A 21,214-nucleotide genomic window follows, 5' to 3' on the forward strand; every position below is an offset into this window, starting at 1 on the left:
CCCCGTCTCTACTAAAAAAAACACAAAAATCTAGCCGGGCGAGGTGGCGGGCACCTGTAGTCCCAGCTACTCCGGAGGCTGAGGCAGGAGAATGGCGGGAACCCGGGAGGCGGAGCTTGCAGTGAGCTGAGATCCGGCCACTGCACTCCAGCCTGGGCGACAGAGCGAGACTCCATCTCAAAAAAAAAAAAAAAAAAAAAAAACACTTTTCCACAGCATGACTACTCATCAGAACTTCCTGAGCAGCATGATTATAATACAGATTTTAAATATTTCGGTCAAATGCCAAAAATTATGGCATTGGGCCTAGTCTGGGCTGCCTAGTCACTGTAAATGTTCTTTTCTCATTGGATTTTTAAAATACATTGACTCACCAAAATCAGAACTGACCTAAATGTACAACACTAAGGGAGAAGTGAATAAATATGGCTTAATCTTTGGATGAATATTCTATAGCCATTTGTTTTTTGGTTTTGGGTTTTTTTTTGTTTGTTTGTTTGTTTGAGACAGAGTTTCACTCTTGTCGCCCAGGCTCAAGTACAACGGCGTGATCTCAGTTCACGGCAATCACGGCAACCTCCGCCTCCCTGGTTCAAACAATTCTCCTGCCTTAGCCTCCTGAGTAGCTGGGATTACAGGTGCATGCCACCACACCCAGCTAATTTTTGTATTTTTAGTAGAGACGGGGTTTCACCACATTGGCCAGGCTGATCTGGAACTCCTGACCTCAGGTGATCCGCCCACCTCAGCCTCCCAAAGTGCTGGGATTACAGATGTGAGCCACCACACCCAGCCTCTATAAGCCATTTGAAGTGATGCTTGTGAGGAGATCATAGTAACATGGGGGAAAGCTAATGTTACAGGTTTGGAGAATAGGGGGAGAAAGCAAAATCTCACCAATTCCCTGAGGGCAGAATATGTGTTTGTCTGATTCAGTCATGTCTCCTTGAGCCCAGTGCGATGCTTTAAGACAGCTTTAAGTAAAATAAAAGTAGTGTGACATCACGATTAAAAGTCAAGCTTTATTGAACCCAGGAGGAGGAGGTTGCAGTGAGCCGTGATCATGCCACTGCACTCTAGTCTTGGCAATGGAACCAGACCCTGTCTCAAAAAAAAAAAAAAAAAAAAGCCCTGGAAATCTTTACCATTTACAACAACATGGATGAACTCCGAGGACATTATGTTAGATGAAGTAAGCCAGGCACAGAAAGACAAATACTGTATGGTCTCACTTGAAATCTTAAAAAGTTGGTCTCATAGAAGTAGAAAGTGGCATCATGGTTACCAGGGACTGGAGTGGTTGGTTGGAGGCTGTAGTGCAGTGGCACAATCACTGCAACCTGAAACTGGGCTCAAGCGATCCTTCCACCTCAGCCTCCTAAGTGGGATTACAGGTGCACACCACCACACCCAACTAATTTTTTTTTTTTTTTTTTGAGAGGGTGTCTCACTGTGTTGCCCAGGCTGGAGTACAGTGGTGCGATGTCAGCTCACTGCAACCTCCACCTCCCGGGTTCAAGCCATTCTCCTGCCTCAGCCTCCCAAGTAGCTGGGATTACAGGGGTGCACCACCACGCCCAGCTAATTTTTTGTATTTTTAGTAGAGATGGGGTTTCGCCATGTTGGTCAGGCTGGTCTCGAACTCCTGACCTCAGGTGATCTACTCACCTCAGCCTCCCCAAGTGCTGTAATTACAGGCATGAGGCTTTTGGAGGCTATAGAGTAGACTCTATTTCCTTGCTATTCTGAGCTTTGGAGGCTACTGTATTTCTTGGCTCCCTGCCTCCTTCCTCCATCTTCAAAGCTAGCAACAGCAGGTCCAGTTTCTTTAATACCTCCATCTCTCCAGTTCTCTGCAATCAGGAAAGGTACTATACTCCAATTTTAGGGATTCATATGATTAGATTGAGTCCACCTGGATAATCTGGGCTAATCTTCCCATCTCAGGGTCCTTAACCTTAATCACATCTGCAAAGTCTCTTTTGCCACCTAAAATAACATATTCATAGGTTTCAGAGGATTAGGATATGAACATCTGTAGGAGGCCATATTTTGCCACCACAAGTGCTCAGTTAGATACTGTGCCTTGCTTTTTGTAAGCTCTCAATAAGTGGTGGTCATTCAAGGTCCTTGGTGTTCCGGGAGATTCCAAACTGAAGCTGCGACATCACCTCTTGCCCCACTCCACCCCACCCCCCACCCCTGGTACAAGTAATTTACAGCTTGTTGGAAAAATGAGAGCACTAAGGGCAGAGATGATTCTGACCCAGAGACACCAGAGTCATGCGTGAGGTTTGATCCACATGCCATGGGAAGGTAAAAGACCTTAGATCAGCAAGTGATCTGGCAGGCTTGAACAAAGCAGTAATGTATATAAGTAGAGAACCTGGGAAGAAATGAGTTTTATCTCAGATGAGATTCTTTACAGGACAAGGAGTAAAGAGGGAAGAAGGCCAGGCACGGTGGTGAACACCTGTAGTTCCAGCTACTTGGGAGGCTGAGGTGGGGGCAGTGGCTTGAGGCCAGGCATTTAAGACCAGCCTGGGCAACATAGTGAGACCCTGTCTCTTTAAAAAAAAAAAAAAAAAAAAGGCCAGGTGTGGTGGCTCACGCCTGTAATCCCAGCACTTTGGGAGGCCAAGGCAGGCGGATCATGAGGTCAGGAGGTTGAGACCATCCTGGCTAACACAGTGAAACCCTGTCTCTACTAAAAATACAAGAAATTAGCCAGGCGTGGTGGCGGGCACCTGTAGTCTCAGCCACTCGGGAGGCTGAGGCAGGAGAATGGTGTGAACCCAGGAGGGGGAGGTTGCAGTGAGCCGAGATTGTGCCACTGCACTCCAGCCTGATTCTGTCTCCAAAAAAAAAAAAAAAAAAAAAAAAAAAAAATGCTGGGTGAATAAAAGATTAGCCTTCTAGTTAACTGGCTGTCCTTGGATTGAATGTTTCCTGGCAAATATTCTGTGGCTGAGAGGATGTGCCTTGAAGGTACTGTTTCAGACATACCTCTTTTTCTGTTTTTGTTTTGTTTTGTTTTGTTTTGTTTGAGACACGGTCTGGTTCTGTTGCCCCGGCTGGAGTGCAGCGGTGCGATCTCAGCTCACTCCAACCTCCACCTCCCAGGCTCAAGTCATCCTCCCACCTCAGCCTTCCGAGTAGCTTGGACTACAGGCACATGCCACCACACCCAACTAATTTTTGTATTTTTTGTAGAGACGGGATTTCACCATGTTGCCCAGGTTGACCAAGCAGATTGGGCAGCCTCCCAAAGCACTAGGATTATAGGTGTGAGCCTCTGTGCCTGGCTGACATACTCCTAATGTAAAAGCAGAAATATGTTTGGATCTCACTTTTACTTATTTCTACTGTCTGAACTTCAGTTTACTTTTCTGCAAAATGGAATCAATGAAACCTGTCCTTTATGGCTCAGAAGTACCTAGTATCAAGTGAGATCATGAATATGAAACTTTATATATTGTAAGATGCTAGTCAGTTTTAAGTCCACTCTGGCCACTCACATGCACTTGGAAAATATTGAAAATGGAAAGACTGGTTTACCTGTTCAGTTCCACTTCTTGGTGTTGAGTTCCCCAGGAGAAACCCTAACCAACTCTCTTCCTGTCCCTTTTCATTTGCTCCCCCAGGGTCACTCAGGATGTGTCAACTGTCTGGAGTGGAATGAGAAAGGAGAGTAAGTATGAGCTAGAGCACCTCAAGGGTGCTGGGGAAGGAAGTGAGGAGGGTGGAAAAAGGGAGCTCCTCCTGAGTGGATCCAAGGAAAAGAGTGGACCCAAATGAAGAGAGACTGCTGCTCTCTGCTGTTCTTCAGTTTAGCCCATCATTTTCAACACAAACAATTAATCTCAGATAGATGGAAAGTTGGATGACCATCCAAACCCTGTTTTGTTTTGTTTTGTTTTGTTTTTAGAGACAGAGTCTCGCTCTGTCACCCAGGCTGGAGTGCAATGGCGTGATCTTGTCTCACTGCAACCTCTGCCTTTCAGGCTCAAGCGATTCTCCTTAATCAACCTCCCAAGTAACTGGGACTACAGGCACGTGCCACCATTCTTGGCTAATTTTTTGTATTTTTAGTAGAGACAAGGTTTTGCCGTGTTGCCCAGGCTGGTCTCAAACTCCTGAGCTCAGGCAATCCACCTGCCTCAGCCTCCCAAAGTGCTAGGATTACAGGCATGAACCACCGCACCCGGCCCAAAACCCTGTCTTTTTAATAAGCCAATGTGTTTAAGAATAATGGAAATTGGCCCGGCACAGTAGCTCGTACCTGTAATCCCAGCACTTTGGGAGGCCGAGATGGGCGGATCATGAGGTCAGGAGATCGAGACCATCCTGGCTAACACTGTGAAACCTCGTCTCTACTAAAAATACAAAAAAATTAGCCAGGTGCGGTGGCGGGCGCCTGTAGTCCCAGCTACATGGGAGGCTGAGGCAGGAGAATGGCGTGAACCCGGGGGGCGGAGCTTGCAGTGAGTGGAGATTGGGCCACTGCGTTCCAGCCTGGGCTACAGAGCGAGACTGTCTCAAAAAAAAAAAAGAATAATGGAAATTTCTCAGGACAAAGAAGAGAATCAGCTGTTTACAAGGCATCCTTAAATTCTGTGACATTTACTGTTCTTCAAGTTCTGTAGCCTAGAAAATGGGATGGGGAAAGGGAGCCTAGGAATTAGAGGAGAGGTTACAGTCCCTCACTCTGCTTTCAGCTTGCTGGCCTCTGGTTCCGACGACCAGCACACGATTGTGTGGGACCCACTGCACCACAAGAAGCTGCTCTCCATGCACACGGGACACACTGCAAATATCTTCTCTGTCAAGGTGAGCAGGACAAGCCACAGAGCAAGCACAAGAGTGACTGGGCTAGGCTGTGGCCACGCCATGTTGGTATGTGTGTGTCCCATATACCGCCTAGGGTCACAGACAACCTTATGATCTAAGTATCTGTTGGTGATTCCTGAAACCTCATTTCTCTTCCATGTTCTTCTTCCTCTTTTAGAGCTAAGAGGCCAGTTCTAGATGAATTTATCTTTATGTGAATGGTAGTGGTAGGGGAATGGTTCTGAACATGAACTTAGAGAGCAGGCATACCTGGGTTTGACTCCCTTATCTGCTTCTTGGGCATTGTGTGAACTGGGAAAATCACCTGACCTGTCTGAGCCTGTTTGCTCATCTGTGAAAAAGGAAGCAGCAAAGGAAAATCTCCCAGATTTGTAAACAAATGAATTTTTTAAAAAGGAAATAACAGTCTACAGGGTTGATGTGACAGTTCAATGAGATAACTGATAAAAATAAAGTCTGTGCCCAGTGCTTTTATCTGTTCTGCCTCTTCATAGGAAATGAATATTTTGATTTGTTGGAGGAGGACAGTTGAGCTAAAGAGAGGTGAGAAGGGGACTTACAAGTGTCTTCAGACCTTTGAAACTCTTTTGAAGCCCTGGAAATGACATGAGACGGGTTTTTTTGTTGTGGAAAACAGACCTAGGACTAGTGACTATAAGTCCACAGAATTAAATGTGGGACTGAGGAAAGGAAGAACTGTCTAATGCTTAGAGCTCTTTGAAAAATGTAGAATGGGCCCCTGGAGGAGATGAGTAAATGTCCTGTCCCTGCACTTGTCCACTTGCCAGGTGCTTTATCTCCAAGGTTTAAAGTTGGAAGAAATGGCCTGCAAGGAAGGGCCTTTCCAGCTCTGAGATTCTATAATGGATAGATGTGAGAATGAAGTTGTCCTTCAGAAAGTCTCACTATTCTAAGAAATATTTTCCTAATTAATATCAAGAGGAATTACAAGATAACCTGAACAAGACGATAGCCCCTAACCTACTTGTTTTCCTAAACCTTTTTTTTTTTCTCAAGCTGTGATTCTCACCTTTAGAGACAGAACAGTGATGATTTACTTCTTACATGACTAACGGAAACTGCTTTCTGCCCCTGCAAAGAGTTTAGGTCCAATTTTAGTCTGTACAATCAGGCCTAGGGAAGGGGACCTAAGCCATTAGTTTAGTATCAGAGCATAAGACATTGAGTTCTAACACCAGAATTTCACAATGGTGTTGATACTCCCTAACAGTTAGACCTTGGGAAAAGCACTTACACACAGACTCTCAGCCTCCTCTTCTATTAAAAACAAACAAACAAACAAACAAAAAAACCAAAGAGGATTCTTCTTTCTTTAGGTAGTGAAAACACTGCAAATTATGTATGTATTTAACTCATGCACGCCCCCTGGTGGTGACTATGGTATGTGATGCATGTGGCAGTAGCCACAAGATCATGACAAGGGCGCCCCAGTTTATTTCTTGTGTGCATTGAGTGTATGCCGTCTCTAGACAGGATTAAAGACTGCTGGTTGTCCCTAAAAATGATTAAATCATGTCTATTTCATCTAGACCTTGTTCTTTTTTTTTTTCTTTTCTTTTTTTTTGAGGCTGAGTCTCACTCTGAATGTCGCCCAGGCTGGAGTGCAGTGGCACAATCTTGGCTCACTGCAACCTCCACCTCCGGGTTCAAGTGATTCTTGTGCCTCAGCCTCCTGAGTAGCTGGGATTACAGGTGTGCACTACCACGCCTGGCAAATTTTTGTATTTTTAGTAGAGACAGTTTTTCACCAGGCCAGTTTCAAACTCCTGATCTCAGGTTATCCACCTACCTCAGCCTCCCAAGGTGTTGGGATTACAGGCATGAGCCACAGTGCCCGGCTAGACCTTGTTCTAATGAGCCCTTAGAGAAGCCTATGTGGGAAGAGTAATTGTTGCCCTTTGTGAACATTTAAAGTCAAGTGGGACATCATCAGCTGTTTCAGTGTAGGACATTGCCCCTTCCCCAGTACTACCACTCAGCCTTGTTGTGGGTAGGGAGCAACTTTTCTTTTTTTTTTTTTTTTTTTTTTTTTTGAGACAGAGTCTCACTCTGTCGTCCAGGCTGGAGTACAGTGGCGCGATCTCGGCTCACTGCAAGCTCTGCCTCCCAGGTTTACGCCATTCTCCTGCCTCAGCCTCCCGAGTAGCTGGGACTACAGGCGCCTGCCACCTCGCCCGGCTAGTTTTTTGTATTTTTTTTTTTTTGGTAGAGACGGGGTTTCACCGTGTTCGCCAGAATGTTTTCGATCTCCTGACCTCGTGATCCACCCGACTCGGCCTCCCAAAGTGCTGGGATTACAGGCTTGAGCCACTGCGCCCGGCCGGGAGCAACTTTTCAATTAAAAAAAAAAGATACTTCAATTTTTTGAACTTACACAAGAATTCAGCACCACTCCCAAATATTTTTCATTCTCAAAGTTATGTGATAGAACTACATACTTTCTGGTTGTTGTTCTTTTTTTTTTTTTTTGAGACAGAGTTTTGCTCTGTCGCCCAGGCTGGAGTACAGTGGCACGATCTCGTCTCACTGCAACCTCCGACTCCCGGGTTCAAGTGATTCTCCTGCCTCAGCCTCCTGAGTAGCTGGGACTACAGGCGTACGCCACCATACCCGGCTAATTTTTTTGTATTTTTAGTAGAGACGGGGTTTCTCCATGTTGGTAAGGCCGGTCTCGAATTCCTGACCTTAGGTGATCCACTTGCCTCAGCCTCCCAGAGTGCAGGGATTACAGGTGTGAGCCACAGTGCCCAGCCCAGAACTGCATACTTTCTTTTTTCATTATTTGAAGCTATGGTTACAGCTGTTGTTTTCTTATCAGATGTCATCTGGAGCATTTTGTTTTTGCCTTTATCAGGATGGTGGTTTGTGTGTGGTTTTTTTTTTTTTTTTTTGAGACAGAGTCTTGTTTGCTCTGTCACCCATGCTGGAGTGAGTGATGCCATCTCAGCTCACTGCAACCTCCACCTCCCAGGTTCAAGCAATTCTCCTGCTTCAACATTCCTAGCAGCTGGGATTACAGGTGCACACCACCACACCCAGCTAATTTTTTTTTGTAGTAAAGACAGGGTTTCACCATGTTGGCCAGGGTGGTCTCAAACTCCTGACCTCAGGTGATCCGCCCACCTCGGCCTCCCAAAGTGTTGGGATTACAGGTGTGAGCCACCGCACCCAGCCTTTTTTTTTTTTTTTTTTAAATACTGCACAGAGATGTATCCTCTAGATGCTCAGCCCTTCCTTACGGCCCAACATTTGAGCTGTTTCCAATATTTGCTATTACAAAAAGCATCCAAGCATTTCTGACCAGGTCTCTTTTTTCTTTTTGGATTATTTCTTAGAAGTGGAAGTTTTGAGTCAAAAGATAGAAATTGTTTTTAATCTTTGTTGCTATTGCCAGATTGTTTTTCAGAAACAGTCAAACTAATTTAAAACACTCATTCCCACCAGGCATACTGGCTTATGTGTGCAATCCCAGCACTTTGGGAGGCCAAGGCAGGTGGATCACCTGAGGTCAGGAGTTCGAGACCAGCCTGGCCAACATGGTGAAACCCTGTCTCTACTAAAAATACAAAAATTGGCCGGGCGCGGTGGCTCAAGCCTGTAATCCCAGCACTTTGGGAGGCCGAGACGGGCGGATCACGAGGTCAGGAGATCGAGACCATCCTGACTAACACAGTGAAACCCCGTCTCTACTAAAAATACAAAAAAAAAAAAACTAGCCGGGCGAGGTGGCGGGCGCCTGTAGTCCCAGCTACTCGGGAGGCTGAGGCGGGAGAATGGCGCAAACCCGGGAGGCGGAGCTTGCAGTGAGCTGAGATCCGGCCACTGCACTCCAGTCCGGGCGACAGAGCGAGACTTCGCCTCAAAAAAAAAAAAAAAAAAAAAAAAAATACAAAAATTAGCTGAGTGTAGTGGTGCATGCCTGTAATCCCAGCTACTCAGGAGGCTGAGACAGGAGAATCGCTTGAACCCGGGAGGTGGAAGTTACAGTGAGCTGAGATTGCACCACTGCACTCCAGCCTGGGCAACAGAGCGAGACTCTGTCTTAGAAAACAAAAACCAGCCGGGTGTGGTGGCTCAAGCCTGTAATCCCAGCACTTTGGGAGGCTGAGACGGGCGGATCACGAGGTCAGGAGATCGAGACCATCCTGGCTAACCTGGTGAAACCCCGTCTCTACTAAAAAATACAAAAAACTAGCTGGGCGAGGTGGCAGGCGCCTGTAGTCCCAGTTACTCGGGAGGCTGAGGCAGGAGAATGGCATAAACCTGGGAGGCGGAGCTTGCAGTGAGCTGAGATCCGGCCACTGCACTCCAGCCTGGGCGACGGAGCGAGACTCCGTCTCAAAAAAAAAAACCAACAACAACAGCAAAACACCCTTAAAACACTGAAAGTCTTTTTTACTTCAGGACTAATTTATTAATCTCTAGGTTACTGAGTAGTCATCATGAAGCAGGTAGGGCATATGGGAGTCAGACAGACTTGGGCTTGAACACAGTCCTGCTGCATATTACTGCTGAACCTCAAGGGTTTTGTTTTGTTTTGTTTTTTTGTGGTTTTTTTTTTGAGACAGTCTCACTCTGTCGCCCAGGCTGGAGTGCAGTGGCACAATCTCGGCTCACTGCAGCCTCCGCCTCCCGGGTTCACGAGATTTTCCTGGCCGGGCGCGGTGGCTCAAGCCTGTAATCCCTGCACTTTGGGAGGCCGAGACGGGCGGATCACGAGGTCAGGAGATCGAGACCATCCTGGCTAACACAGTGAAACCCCATCTCTACTAAAAATACAAAAAATTAGCTGGGCGAGGTGGCGGGCGCCTGTGGTCCCAGCTACTCAGGAGGCTGAGGCGGGAGAATGGTGAGAACCCGGGAGGCAGAGGTTGCAGTGAGCTGAGATCTGGCCACTGCACTCCAGCCTGGGCGACAGAGCAAGACTCCGTCTCAAAAAAAAAAAAAAAAAAAAAAAAGAGATTTTCCTGCCTCAGCCTGTTGAGCAGCTGGGATTACAGGAATGAGCCACCACGCCCAGCCTGAATGGGCTCATTCTCTTATCTGACATGGAGAGAGAAAAGGGTGCAGACATCCAGGCTAACCTCCTTCCATAGCCAGCACCCACCCCTTCCTCCATTTCTCCTGAATAGTTCCTGCCTCACGCTGGGGACCGCATCTTGATCACGGGGGCAGCTGACTCTAAAGTGCATGTGCACGACCTGACGGTAAAGGAGACCATCCACATGTTTGGAGATCATACAAACCGGGTGAAGCGCATCGCCACAGCGCCCATGTGGCCCAACACATTCTGGAGTGCTGCTGAGGATGGGCTTATCCGGTAAGAGTCTTGGGCATCTAGTGGGGCCTGTTGCTCCCCCATCCCATTATCCTATAGTGTTTCCTTCTACAGGCCTAGCTCTTTCCCTCTAGCAGAGGTCCAACCTCCTTTGTCTGCCCAGGGCAGTTGTCTGTGTACTAACTCCATTGGGAACATTTGCTTACTCTGCTCTCACCTTCCTCCTTCTTTGCCCTCCCTTGTACTACCTCTAGGCCCACAAGCCTTTTCTCACCACCTCAGGTGTCCACAGTCTCTTCTGCTTCTGAGCATTCACATTACTCTTTCCTCTACTTTGAGATTCTCTGTCCCCAGCTCTTCCCGTGTCGGACTCTTTCTTATCCTAAGGAGATCAGCTTGAGTTACCTCTTCAGAAGCACCTTCTCTGACCATCCTGTCTAAAGTAGACAGACGTTATTGCTTGTTTTAATACACTAATTATATCCTCTATAACTCTAATTGCCACCTGTAGTTACTTTATTTTTATTAATTAATTTATTTTTTGAGATAGATAGGGTCTCACTCCATTCTATTGCCGAGGTTGGAGTGCAGTGGCGTGATCATGGCTCACTGGAGCATTGTCTTCCTGGGCTCAGGTGATTCTCCCACTTCCACCTCCTGAATGTCTGGGACTGCAGACACGTTCCACCATGCTTGGCTAATTTTTTCTTTTTCTTTTTTCTTTTTTTGTAGAGATGGGGTTTCTCTGTGTTGCCCAGGCTGGTCTGGAACTCCTGGACTCAAGTGATCCTCCCACCTCGGCCTCCTACAGTGCTAGGACTACTGGTGTGAGCCACCACACCTGGCCTTATTTTAATTTTTACTTATTGGTTTACTTTTGTCTGTATCCTCACTAAATAGTAAAAGTAAACTCTCTTAGAGCAATTCCATGTCTGTCTTGTTCTTGGTTGTGTCCCTAGAGCCCAGCACAGTGCCTGGCACACAGAGCCGCTTGATACATTTCTCTTGAACAGTTGGTCAGTGGCCATATACTGGGAGGGGGCAAGCCAGCTGGAAATGGTAAAATGGACTGACCCCTTTTCCAGTGCCCTACATTGTTACACATTTGCTTCTACTTCCCTTCATTCTAAAATGGTGTCGTTGCCCTTCTTTAACTCCTTTCTTCAGATGTGACCTTAGAACTTCTTCCTTATCTCCCCAGCCTGCTTTAATCTGTCTCCCTTGAGTTCCTGTAGGACTTTGTGCCCTCTTTCCTTTTACAAATGAGGAATATCTAACTCATATATAAATTATAATATAGTCAAGAACAAGGCAATAAAGTCAGACAGACCTGGGGTCAAATCCTAGCTCTCTCACTCAGTATTTGACTGGGATAAGTCACTGCATCCCTGAACCTCAGAAGACAGAATGCACTTGGTCAGTGGCAGGTCCAACTCTGTGTAGCACTTGTTGACCTTGGCTGACCAGATTTTGCCAGGGCCAGCTGGTGGAAGCTGAGCGTCTAGCACATCGGGCAGGATCCTAAGTGTTTAGGCATAGGCACAGTCAGAGAAGGTGTCCTAGCAGAAGGTGAACATAAGCTGGGCCTTCCAGAACAGACAGGATTTGGATGGGCAAGGAAAAGCAGAGTGTATTCCCCAGCTTGAGCAGAGTTTGCAAAGGCAGAAATAAACATGGCATGTGCAGGATAAAGAATTCTGTAGTTATAATTGACCCACATTTAGAAAACTGAGGAATAAGGTTGGAGAGAGATGTGAAATTGAGTCTTGAAAACCAGACTGAGGAGTTTGGTAAAAGTAAACTTGTGCTAAAAGTATTGAGGAATCTCTGCAATTTTTTGAGCAGGAGAGTGATGTAAAATAATATTTTAGGAAGAGCAACCTAGTGAAGATGGCTTAGAAAGACAAGGTAAACAGCAAAGAGGTGGTAACAGATGTCCAGGCAAGAGGGGTGAGCATATGGATGATGTCCCCACTACCCACCACTCTCTGAGGATACCTGTGTATTGGCAGCACAAAGTTTCCCCATCTGGAGCAGTGGGAGTTTGCTGCTGTTTGGTAGCCTTTTTGGCATTACCTTTACTGCATGGATAAGACTTTTAGGCTTGCCTTGGCCCATGGTATATCTAGATAGCTCTTGGATGATCTGCAGATTCTCTTTTCTGTCACCTCCATACCTTGTTTCATGAAAGAAACTAGATTAGGTAGGAATGGAGCAGAGTGTTTAAGATGCCATCTTAGAAAGCTTCCCCAGCTCTGCACTTACTAGCAGTGTCATGTCTCAGTCAGGTTATTCAACATATTTGAACCTCAGTATTCTAATGGTACCTAGGGATGATGTTAAGATTTAATTAAGGGGCAATACTGGACATGAAGCACATTTTCACTAAGTATTGGTAATCAGTAGTAGTATAACAGTAGCAATAATACTGACATCTAGGCCGGGCGCGGTGGCTCAAGCCTATAATCCCAGCACTTTGGGAGGCCGAGACGGGCGGATCACGAGGTCAGGAGATCGAGACCATCCTGGCTAATACGGTGAAACCCCGTCTCTACTAAAAATACAAAAACTAGCCAGGCGAGGTGGCGGGCGCCTGTAGTCCCAGCTACTGGGGAGGCTGAGGCAGGAGAATGGCGTAAACCCGGGAGGCGGAGCTTGCAGTGAGCTGAGATCCGGCCACTGCACTCCAGTCCGGGTGACAGAGCGAGACTCCGCCTCAAAAAAAAAAAAAAATCTGTAGAATATGTACAGTAGTGTCCACCTTTGGAGTTTTAGTGGAATAAAATAAAATGTGTGAGAAGCCTACTACAGGTACCTGGCACACGGTGGGCACTCAAGAAATGGGAATTGTTTTTGACATTCTTATTTAGAAACAGGTCCAAAGTCCCTCCCAATCCTCTTGCATAACAAGAACTTGTCTTTTCCCCTGCCTTCCACACAAGGACCCCAAGCCCCAATTCCCTAACTCTGTCCTCTCTCACAGCCAGTATGACCTTCGAGAGAACAGCAAACACTCGGAGGTGCTGATTGACCTGACAGAGTACTGTGGCCAGCTGGTGGAGGCCAAGTGCCTCACTGTCAACCCCCAGGACAACAACTGCCTGGCGGTTGGGGCCAGCGGACCGTTTGTGAGGCTCTATGACATCCGCATGATCCATAACCACAGGTATGAATAGTTCAGCCTCCTGTCTCCTATGGGTAAGTCCCTGGAGAACCTGCTGCCTCTTTCCCTCACTGCCATTGCCATGCCCTCTTCTTCTATCACAGTTCACTGCAGCCTTGACCTCCCAGGCTCAAGTGATCCTCCCACCTCAGCCTCTCAAGTAGCTGAGACTACAGTCACACACCACCTCGCTTGGCTAATTTTTTAATTTTTTTGTAGAGGCGGGGTCTTTCCATGTTGCCCAGGCTGGTCTCAAACTCCTGAGCTAAAGCAATCTTCCTACCTCGACCTCCCAAAGTGCTGGGAATACAAGTATGAGCCACTGTGCCTGACCCCTTCTTTTATTTATTTATTTACTATTTTTTACTTTTTTGAGACACAGTCTTGCTCTGTTACCCATGTTTGAGCACAGTGGCATAATCTCAGCTCACTGCAACCTCTGCCTCCTGGGTTCAAACAGTTGTCCTGCTTCAGCCTCCTGAGTAGCTGGGATTACAGGCACCTGCCACCACACCTGGCTAATTTTTGTATTATTAGTAGAGACAGGGTTTCACCATGTTGGCCAGGCTAGTCTTGAACTCCTGACCTCAGGTGATCTGCCCGCCTCAGCCTCCCAAAGTGTTGGGATTACAGACGTCACCCACCACACCCAGCATGGCCCCTTCTTCTTTATGAAATGGACTTTCTTCAATTTTGTGATTTTTAAAAAACTTAATCCTTGCTTATGTTGGAAAATATGAAAAGTATAAATTACCCATAACCTCTTATATAATTTCTTATGTAAATTCCTTATAATTTCCTTATATTTATTTATTCTTATAATTGCTTATACAAATCTCTTATAGTGTCTTTCTGAAAGAAATCACTGTATATAATATTTCCTGCTTGTTCTTATAATACTCAGAACCCCCACAGCACTCCCAGACCTGAGTTGCCTCTTGAGCCTGTTGCCCAGGCTTTCCGTGATTCTTGGGATGGATGCAAGAATGTCTGGCCTGCTTATTTTCATTCATGGGCTTGGTGACCACTGCTTCCCCTCACGCACTGCATGGCTTGGAGTGGGTCTTGAACCTTAGCTTGCTTGTTTGTAAAATGGGAAAGATAAGGTGGTCATGAAGACCCAGACAGCTTATAAGACCTACTTGGTAAAGCACTGTAACTTATGTGTCTGTAATTGTCTAGTTGGTGGGCCTTTGGGGTTGCTTAGGTAAGGAAGAAAAATTCCTCCTGTATCTCTCAGATACAAATGTAAGTTTTCTTTTAGTGAGTGTGGTCTGGTCTAGCCAGAGTCAGTGCTGTGACTTTAACCTATATGATTTTCCTTCCTACCAGAAAGAGCATGAAGCAGAGCCCTTCAGCGGGTGTGCACACCTTCTGTGACCGGCAGAAACCGCTTCCGGATGGTGCAGCCCAATATTACGTAGCAGGTAGTGCTCAGCACAGCTCTGGCCCCAAATTGTTGGCTAGATGCTGACTTTTTTGGGGGCAGTCCAGGGAGACAGCATGGCATGGTGGTCAAGAGCAAGAGTGTTAGAGTCAGACAGACCTGAGTTTTAATCCCAACTCTGCCATTGACAAGCTATGTCACCTTCAGCAAATTACAGAAAATAAACTCATCAAGGTTAAGTAAAATGGGATTATAATGACTAAATGAGATTAAATACATAAAGCGGCTGTCCCAGTGCGTATAGTAAGGGCTCAACACTTGTAGCTGCTTTTATGCTAAAGTTGATTGGTATCATTTTTGCTATGACTGGCTTCACACAATCTCATGCCCCTTTGAAGGGGACTGGGACCCTAGTATGACTGGGCTATTCCCTGCAGGTCACCTGCCAGTGAAGCTTCCTGACTACAACAACCGTTTGAGAGTGCTGGTTGCCACCTATGTGACCTTCAGCCCCAATGGCACAGAGCTGCTAGTCAACATGGGAGGGGAACAGGTATGTACAGCATAAGGTGGTTCTGCCCCATCACCATTCCATGCCCAGCAGCCAGGGGCGTGTACATTATGTTCACTGCTGAGGCAGACAAGACACAACAGCCTTATGGTAAATGATGTTACAGTGAAATGTGGCGGTGATGTGGCATCATTGGAGTTCCCAGAGAGGTGTCCTAGCTCAGTCTTTTTATTTCGTTTTTTCTTTTTTCTTTTTTTTTTTTTTTTTTTTTGAGACGGAGTCTAGCTCTGTTGCCCAGGCTGGAGTGCAGTGGCGCGATCTCGGCTCACTGCAAGCTTCGCCTCCCGGGTTCACGCCATTCTCCTGCCTCAGCCTCCCGAGTAGCTGGGACTACAGCCGCCCGCCACTGCACCTGGCTAATTTTTTGTATTTTTAGTAGAGACGGGGTTTCCCTGTGGTCTCGATCACCTGACCTTGTGATCTGCCTGCCTCGGCCTCCCAAAGTGCTGGGATTACAGGCGTGAGCCACCACGCCCAGCCTTATTTAGTTTTTTCTTAAGGAACTAGATAGAAATAGGATAGTATGGTATTTTGGTTAAGAATACGGATTTTGGAATTGGTAGACTTCTGTTCAAATGCTGGCCTGCTGTTTACCAGCTGTTTACTGTGACTTTGAGCAAATCTCTCTATTTTTCTGAGCCTCAGTTTCCTCATCTGCTATTTTCCTAGGAGGAAATCCCTGGGGCTCAGAGCATGCAGCTCAGGGCAAGCTATAGGTTAGGGCCAGCTTTGGGAAGTGTTCTTTGATAATGGCAGGTTGCTAAACCTTCTGTTTGTGTGCTCTCAGGATATTTAGTAAGCCTTGCATACATTTATTTACTCTACCAACACTGAGCACTTACTCTGGGACTAACATTATTGTCAATATAAGAGAGACAAGTGGGAAATATGATCCATCCCCAGGCTGATGGGAGACATGACAAATGAAACAGTTAATGATGTTACAAGGCAAGGCCCAAATATATACAAAGGAAATGGGATGCAGAATAGGTAAGGATAAGCCAGACACTCCTGCACCTGTCCAAGGAATCATGAAAGGCTCAGGAGTAGTGCCAGGGTAAATGTAAAATGAGACCTTTGGCTTTGTGACCTTTGAGGACTTCTTTTTTTTTTTTTTTTTTTTTTTTTTTTTTTTTTGAGACGGAGTCTTGCTCTGTCGCCCAGGCTGGAGTGCAGTGGCTGGATCTCAGCTCACTGCAAGCTCCGCCCCCCGGGTTTACGCCATTCTCCGGCCTCAGCCTCCGGAGTAGCTGGGACTACAGGCGCCCGCCACCTCTCCCGACTCGTTTTTTGTATTTTTTTTTTAGTAGAGACGGGGTTTCACCGTGTTAGCCAGGATGGTCTCGATCTCCTGACCTCGTGATCCGCCCGTCTCGGCCTCCCAAAGTGCTGGGATTACAGGCTTGAGCCACCGCGCCCGGTCAGGACTTCTTCACCTTTTTAAACATATGACACGTGATTTTTTTTTTTTTCTTTTTCTTTTTTTTTTTTTTTTGAGATGGAGTTTTGCTCTTGTTGCCCAGGCTGGAGTACAATAGTGCAATCTCGGCTCACTGCAACCTCCGCCTCCTGGATTCAAGCAATTCTTCTGCCTCAGCCTCCCAAGTAGCTGGGATTGCAGGCATGCACCAGCACACCTGGCTAATTTTGTATTTTTAGTAGAGATGGGGTTTCACCATGTTGGTCAGGCTAGTCTCAAACTCCTGACCTCAGGTGATCTGCACACCTCACCCTCCCAAAGTGCTGGGATTACAGGCATGAGCCATCCCACCTGACCTTCTTTTTTTTTTTTTTTTTTTGAGGCAGGATCTCACTCTGTCACCCAGGCTAGAGTGCAGTGGTGCAATCTTGGGTCACTGCAGCCTCGACATCCCAGGATCAAGTGATGCCCCGACCTCAGCCTCCTGAGTAGCTGGGACCACAGGCACATGCCACCATACCTGGCTAATTTTTGTATTTTTTGTAAAGATGGAGTTTCGCCATGTTGCCCAGACTGGTCTCAAACTCCTGGGCTCAGGCAACCACCCTCCTGCCTCAGCCTCCTAAAGCACTGGGATTACAGGCTATGCCACCATGCCCAGCCAAATGTGATTCTAATTAATCATAGTATTTCAAGCAGGGCTTTGGGTAGATCAGATAGCCCACCCTGAATGCCAGAGCTAGGAAGATTTTCCAGCCTGAGGTTTGCTGGAAACACCTTCTAGTATAGCTTGATGGTTCTGTGCTCAACACTCACTGTGTTCCAAGACCCTGGTTCTTGAGAAGCAGTCCTAGTTACTGGTTCAACCACATCTTTACCTCACAGCTTCCATCTCTTTTTTTGTCCCCTCAACTCTAGGTTTATTTGTTTGACTTGACTTACAAGCAGCGGCCGTACACCTTCCTCTTACCTAGAAAGTGCCACTCCTCAGGGGGTAAGTTCTCCCTTAGGGTATCTCTGCTGAGGCGGTGTAGGGGAGCTTGAGTGCATGCTACACCTGCTGAGAAGCCTGCCCTTTACTCTGGACGGGGATCTTCAAAAAGAGCAGATCTCTGAAATAACCCTGCCTATGCAGTAAGAAAGAAGATGACAATAGAGCAGAGATCTCTTCAAGAGCTTTGCATCACTGCCCTTTTTGCTTCCCTCTGGAAAGACAGACAGGTTCCTTCCATGGCTTGGCTCTTGAGAACCTGAAGTAGTTCCCCTCTCCTTTGTATCCTGGCCCAGTCTTCTCATTGATTTCTTCCTGGGGCCTGCAGTTGATTTAGGCACATCCTCCCTCCATTCCCACCCCCAGCCCCAGCCCCAGCCCCACCCCCAGCCCCAGCCCCAGCCCCAGCCCCAGCCCCAGCCCTAGCCCGAGCCCCAGCTGAGTAATGCCACAGTGAAGTTGTGTCTCTCGCCAGCCAGCAGAGGGCGCACGGGCTTTTCTTTATGTCAGAACTTGCTTTCTGGGAATGGTTCTTACTCTGGGAGAGTAGTCCCACGATGGAACCATCAGACCCTGTGATGGAAGCTGGAGGGCTGCCAGGAAGAAATGGGTCCTCTTCCTGAGTTGTTGCTGTTACTTTCTCACTATCTCCTGCCAGAAGTCCAGAATGGCAAGATGTCCACCAATGGTGTATCCAACGGTGTGTCCAATGGCCTGCACCTTCATAGCAATGGCTTCCGGCTGCCGGAGAGTAGGGGACATGTCAGGTGAGGCCAGCTGGCTTGTCCAACCCTCCAAGCCCCAGTTACACTATATGTACTGGAGGGAGGGACATAACCTGTAAATTTTCCTCCTGACCCATACCCAATCATGCATCCCAGAGAGTGAGGACCAAGGCAAAGAGGCTTCTTGGAGGGTGGCTAGTGTTTCCAGTGCCCCTCTGCCTGGCAGGACACTAGTCATGGTCAGACTGTAGCTCTAGCCTGTTGGTACCAGTAACTGGGGTCAGGACCCAGGGGCTAGCTGCCTCTTGGCACTGAGCTCTCTCCAAAAAGGGGCTGCATACAAATGGGCCTCCCCATTATATTATTCCCCATCCTATAGCATATCCTTGCCTCTTTTCTCTGCCAGGCCCTGTGCTAGGCTTTGGATACAGAGGTGCTCAAATTCCCTAGCCTTGAGAGAAATAGAATTCTTTAGACAGTGATCCATAGGAGAGACTTGGGTGGTCATAAGGTTCAGCTCAGTATGGAGGCAGGTGGTGTCAGCTACTGCCATGCCCAGGAGTTTGAGTACAGCTTCATTTCTGCCCTTCCTCTTTTCACTGGCTGAGAGTATTTGGAATGGTGTCTGTTCCCTATCACGGTAATAGGTAATAGCCCAGGCCAGGGTAGTGGTCCCCTCTTCCAGAAAGCAGTCAGATTCCAGGGGCCAAGAAAACCTGGGTGACCCTCAGGCTATGTTACAGACTTCCTCAGGGGCTGCTCTGACCTTCTTTGACTGTTCTGACTTGGCTGTATTTCCCCTGCAGCCCCCAAGTAGAGCTACCGCCATACCTGGAGCGTGTGAAACAGCAAGCCAATGAGGCTTTTGCCTGCCAGCAGTGGACCCAAGCCATTCAGCTTTACAGCAAGGCTGTGCAGAGGGCCCCTCACAATGCCATGCTTTATGGAAACCGAGCAGCAGCCTACATGAAGCGCAAGTGGTGAGTGGCCACTGCAGAGGGGATCTGGGTCAGGATGAGGGACAAAGCAACTGGACCAAAAGGCAGGGGCCTGATGGAGCCAAGTTGCCAAGGCATCCAGGGAAGGTGGCAGGAACATATTGCTGCCTCTTAGGGCTTCTTGGCCTCTCCTCCCCACCTCCAGGCTAATGGTGGGCAGGCGCCAATCAAGCACTAAGGAAGCTCACAGTTATGTGGAACATGTTCAAAGCTAGTTCCTACATGGCATATTATTATAAAGTGCTGTGGCCCCTAGGGAAGTAGGAGTTGAGGATTGTTAGTCCCAACCATTGGAGAACTGGACTTTGAAGAGCGGTGGAATCTTGCTAAGTGGAAATGAGGGGTTTGGTGAATTCAGTTGGTATGTGTCTAAAATATTCTGCAGTCCCTTGCCCCCACTAAGGCTTGCTTTCTGTGTTCTTAGACCCTTTGGACTGAGTACAAACCATATCCCAGAAATCCAAAGCTGGCTATGCGTCACACTAGGGTATGGTGGCTGGTAATAAAGAAGTAGACCATATCCGAAAGAACTCATCTTTGGAGACCATCAGGGCCCCCAGCCCTTCTGCCTGCAGCACCAGCAGGCAAGCAGACATACAGACCCCGCCCCCCATCCCCCAGCCAGGGCCAGGACTAGAGATGGATAGAGCTGGGCCCACAGCCATTTCTGCTCCGTCTGGCATCCGTCGGCTCTGCCCAGACAGACAGGCCAGCTGGTGTGCCATCGTCTGGCTGCAACTAGGCAGGCCAGAGAGGGAAGCTTAAGAAACCCACCCAAGTCAGCAGGATGGTAGTGCTAGGTAGGAGTGGGGAAGATGCTATCCCCCAGCCTTAGCTGAGGCATCAGGAGTTGGCCAAGGGCTCAAGTGGCAGCCAAACCCAGGAGATGACTGTTTTGGGTGAATCCTGAGTTGATTCACCTCTCTGTCCAACAGTTGGGTAGAACTCAGTGGTCCTCATCCAAGCTGTAGGCTGAGAGCTCAGCTTCACTCCTGCATTCTTGCTAAGTGAAGTTGGTGTTTTCCCAATCCATATGTGCCCTCAGCATGTTCTCTGAACTCCTACTATGTGCTAGGTACTAGGTACACAAAGTTCCTGTGCTCCAGAGGAGCTGCCGGACAGTGGGTAAAGTAGTGGACATACTTCAGCATTAAAGAGATAGAAAGCAGTGAGTCTTGTAAATGGTCAGGTAAAGGGCTGTGGGCATCAAGAAAAGTTGGGTCGCTTTAGCTGGGGAGCAGGGAAGCATCAGAAAGACATGGCGTCTGAATGGGCTTTAAGTGTAGGCAGGCTTAGACAGGAGATGAAGGAGAGGAGGGGCCTGTGGGGGAAGGACATTCCAGGGAGATGAAATGGTGTGAACAAAGGCGTGGGGGTGGGGGACTGACTGAAGAGCTTGTTTGCAGAACAGCAAATCCATTTGGCTGGAGCAGAGGGTTCGGAGAGGGACTGGCAGGAGATGAGTCTGTGAGGTAGCCTGGGGCCGGCCTAGGGAGGGCTTGGAATGCAGAGCGGTGACGTTGGCCTCGATTCAGTGCATGATGGGCAGCTACTGGAGAGTTCTGAGCAGGAGAGGGATGTGCCGAGGGCTGTCCTTTCAGGGAGATTGATCTGGCAATGAGTCTAGGAAGGGTGAGCCCTGGGGCCAGCCTGCTCTCAACCCCCATCCCCACATGCCTGCCAGTGACCCCTAGAATGTCACATTCTGTCCTAGGCCAGTCTCCCCCGGGCTGCCATCTGCTCCTGGATGCAGTGGGAGCTGTCACCCTCTGGCTCCTGGCTGGTCTCTGGTCTGGCTCTCCCCAGGAG

At 47.8% G+C, this 21,214-nt stretch overlaps 1 protein-coding gene across 2 annotated transcripts in view; it reads left to right on the top strand.

Annotated features, from left to right (window-relative positions):
• Positions 1-21,214, top strand: part of WDTC1 (WD and tetratricopeptide repeats 1) — an 84,221-nt gene that overhangs the window by 54,327 nt on the left and 8,680 nt on the right. The window contains exons 4-12 of one of the 2 annotated variants that reach the window (XM_010380387.2): positions 3,645-3,691; positions 4,719-4,830; positions 10,005-10,192; positions 13,134-13,316; positions 14,646-14,740; positions 15,138-15,253; positions 17,610-17,685; positions 18,341-18,449; positions 19,214-19,387. In XM_010380387.2, coding sequence (XP_010378689.2) covers positions 3,645-3,691; positions 4,719-4,830; positions 10,005-10,192; positions 13,134-13,316; positions 14,646-14,740; positions 15,138-15,253; positions 17,610-17,685; positions 18,341-18,449; positions 19,214-19,387 — 1,100 coding nt within the window. The remainder of the gene's footprint in view (positions 1-3,644; positions 3,692-4,718; positions 4,831-10,004; positions 10,193-13,133; positions 13,317-14,645; positions 14,741-15,137; positions 15,254-17,609; positions 17,686-18,340; positions 18,450-19,213; positions 19,388-21,214) is intronic. The other variant, XM_010380388.2, reaches the window with a different exon arrangement.

This window comes from Rhinopithecus roxellana, chromosome 12 (genome assembly GCF_007565055.1).
Source record: "Rhinopithecus roxellana isolate Shanxi Qingling chromosome 12, ASM756505v1, whole genome shotgun sequence".
In the NCBI taxonomy this organism is placed as follows: Eukaryota; Metazoa; Chordata; class Mammalia; order Primates; family Cercopithecidae; genus Rhinopithecus; species Rhinopithecus roxellana.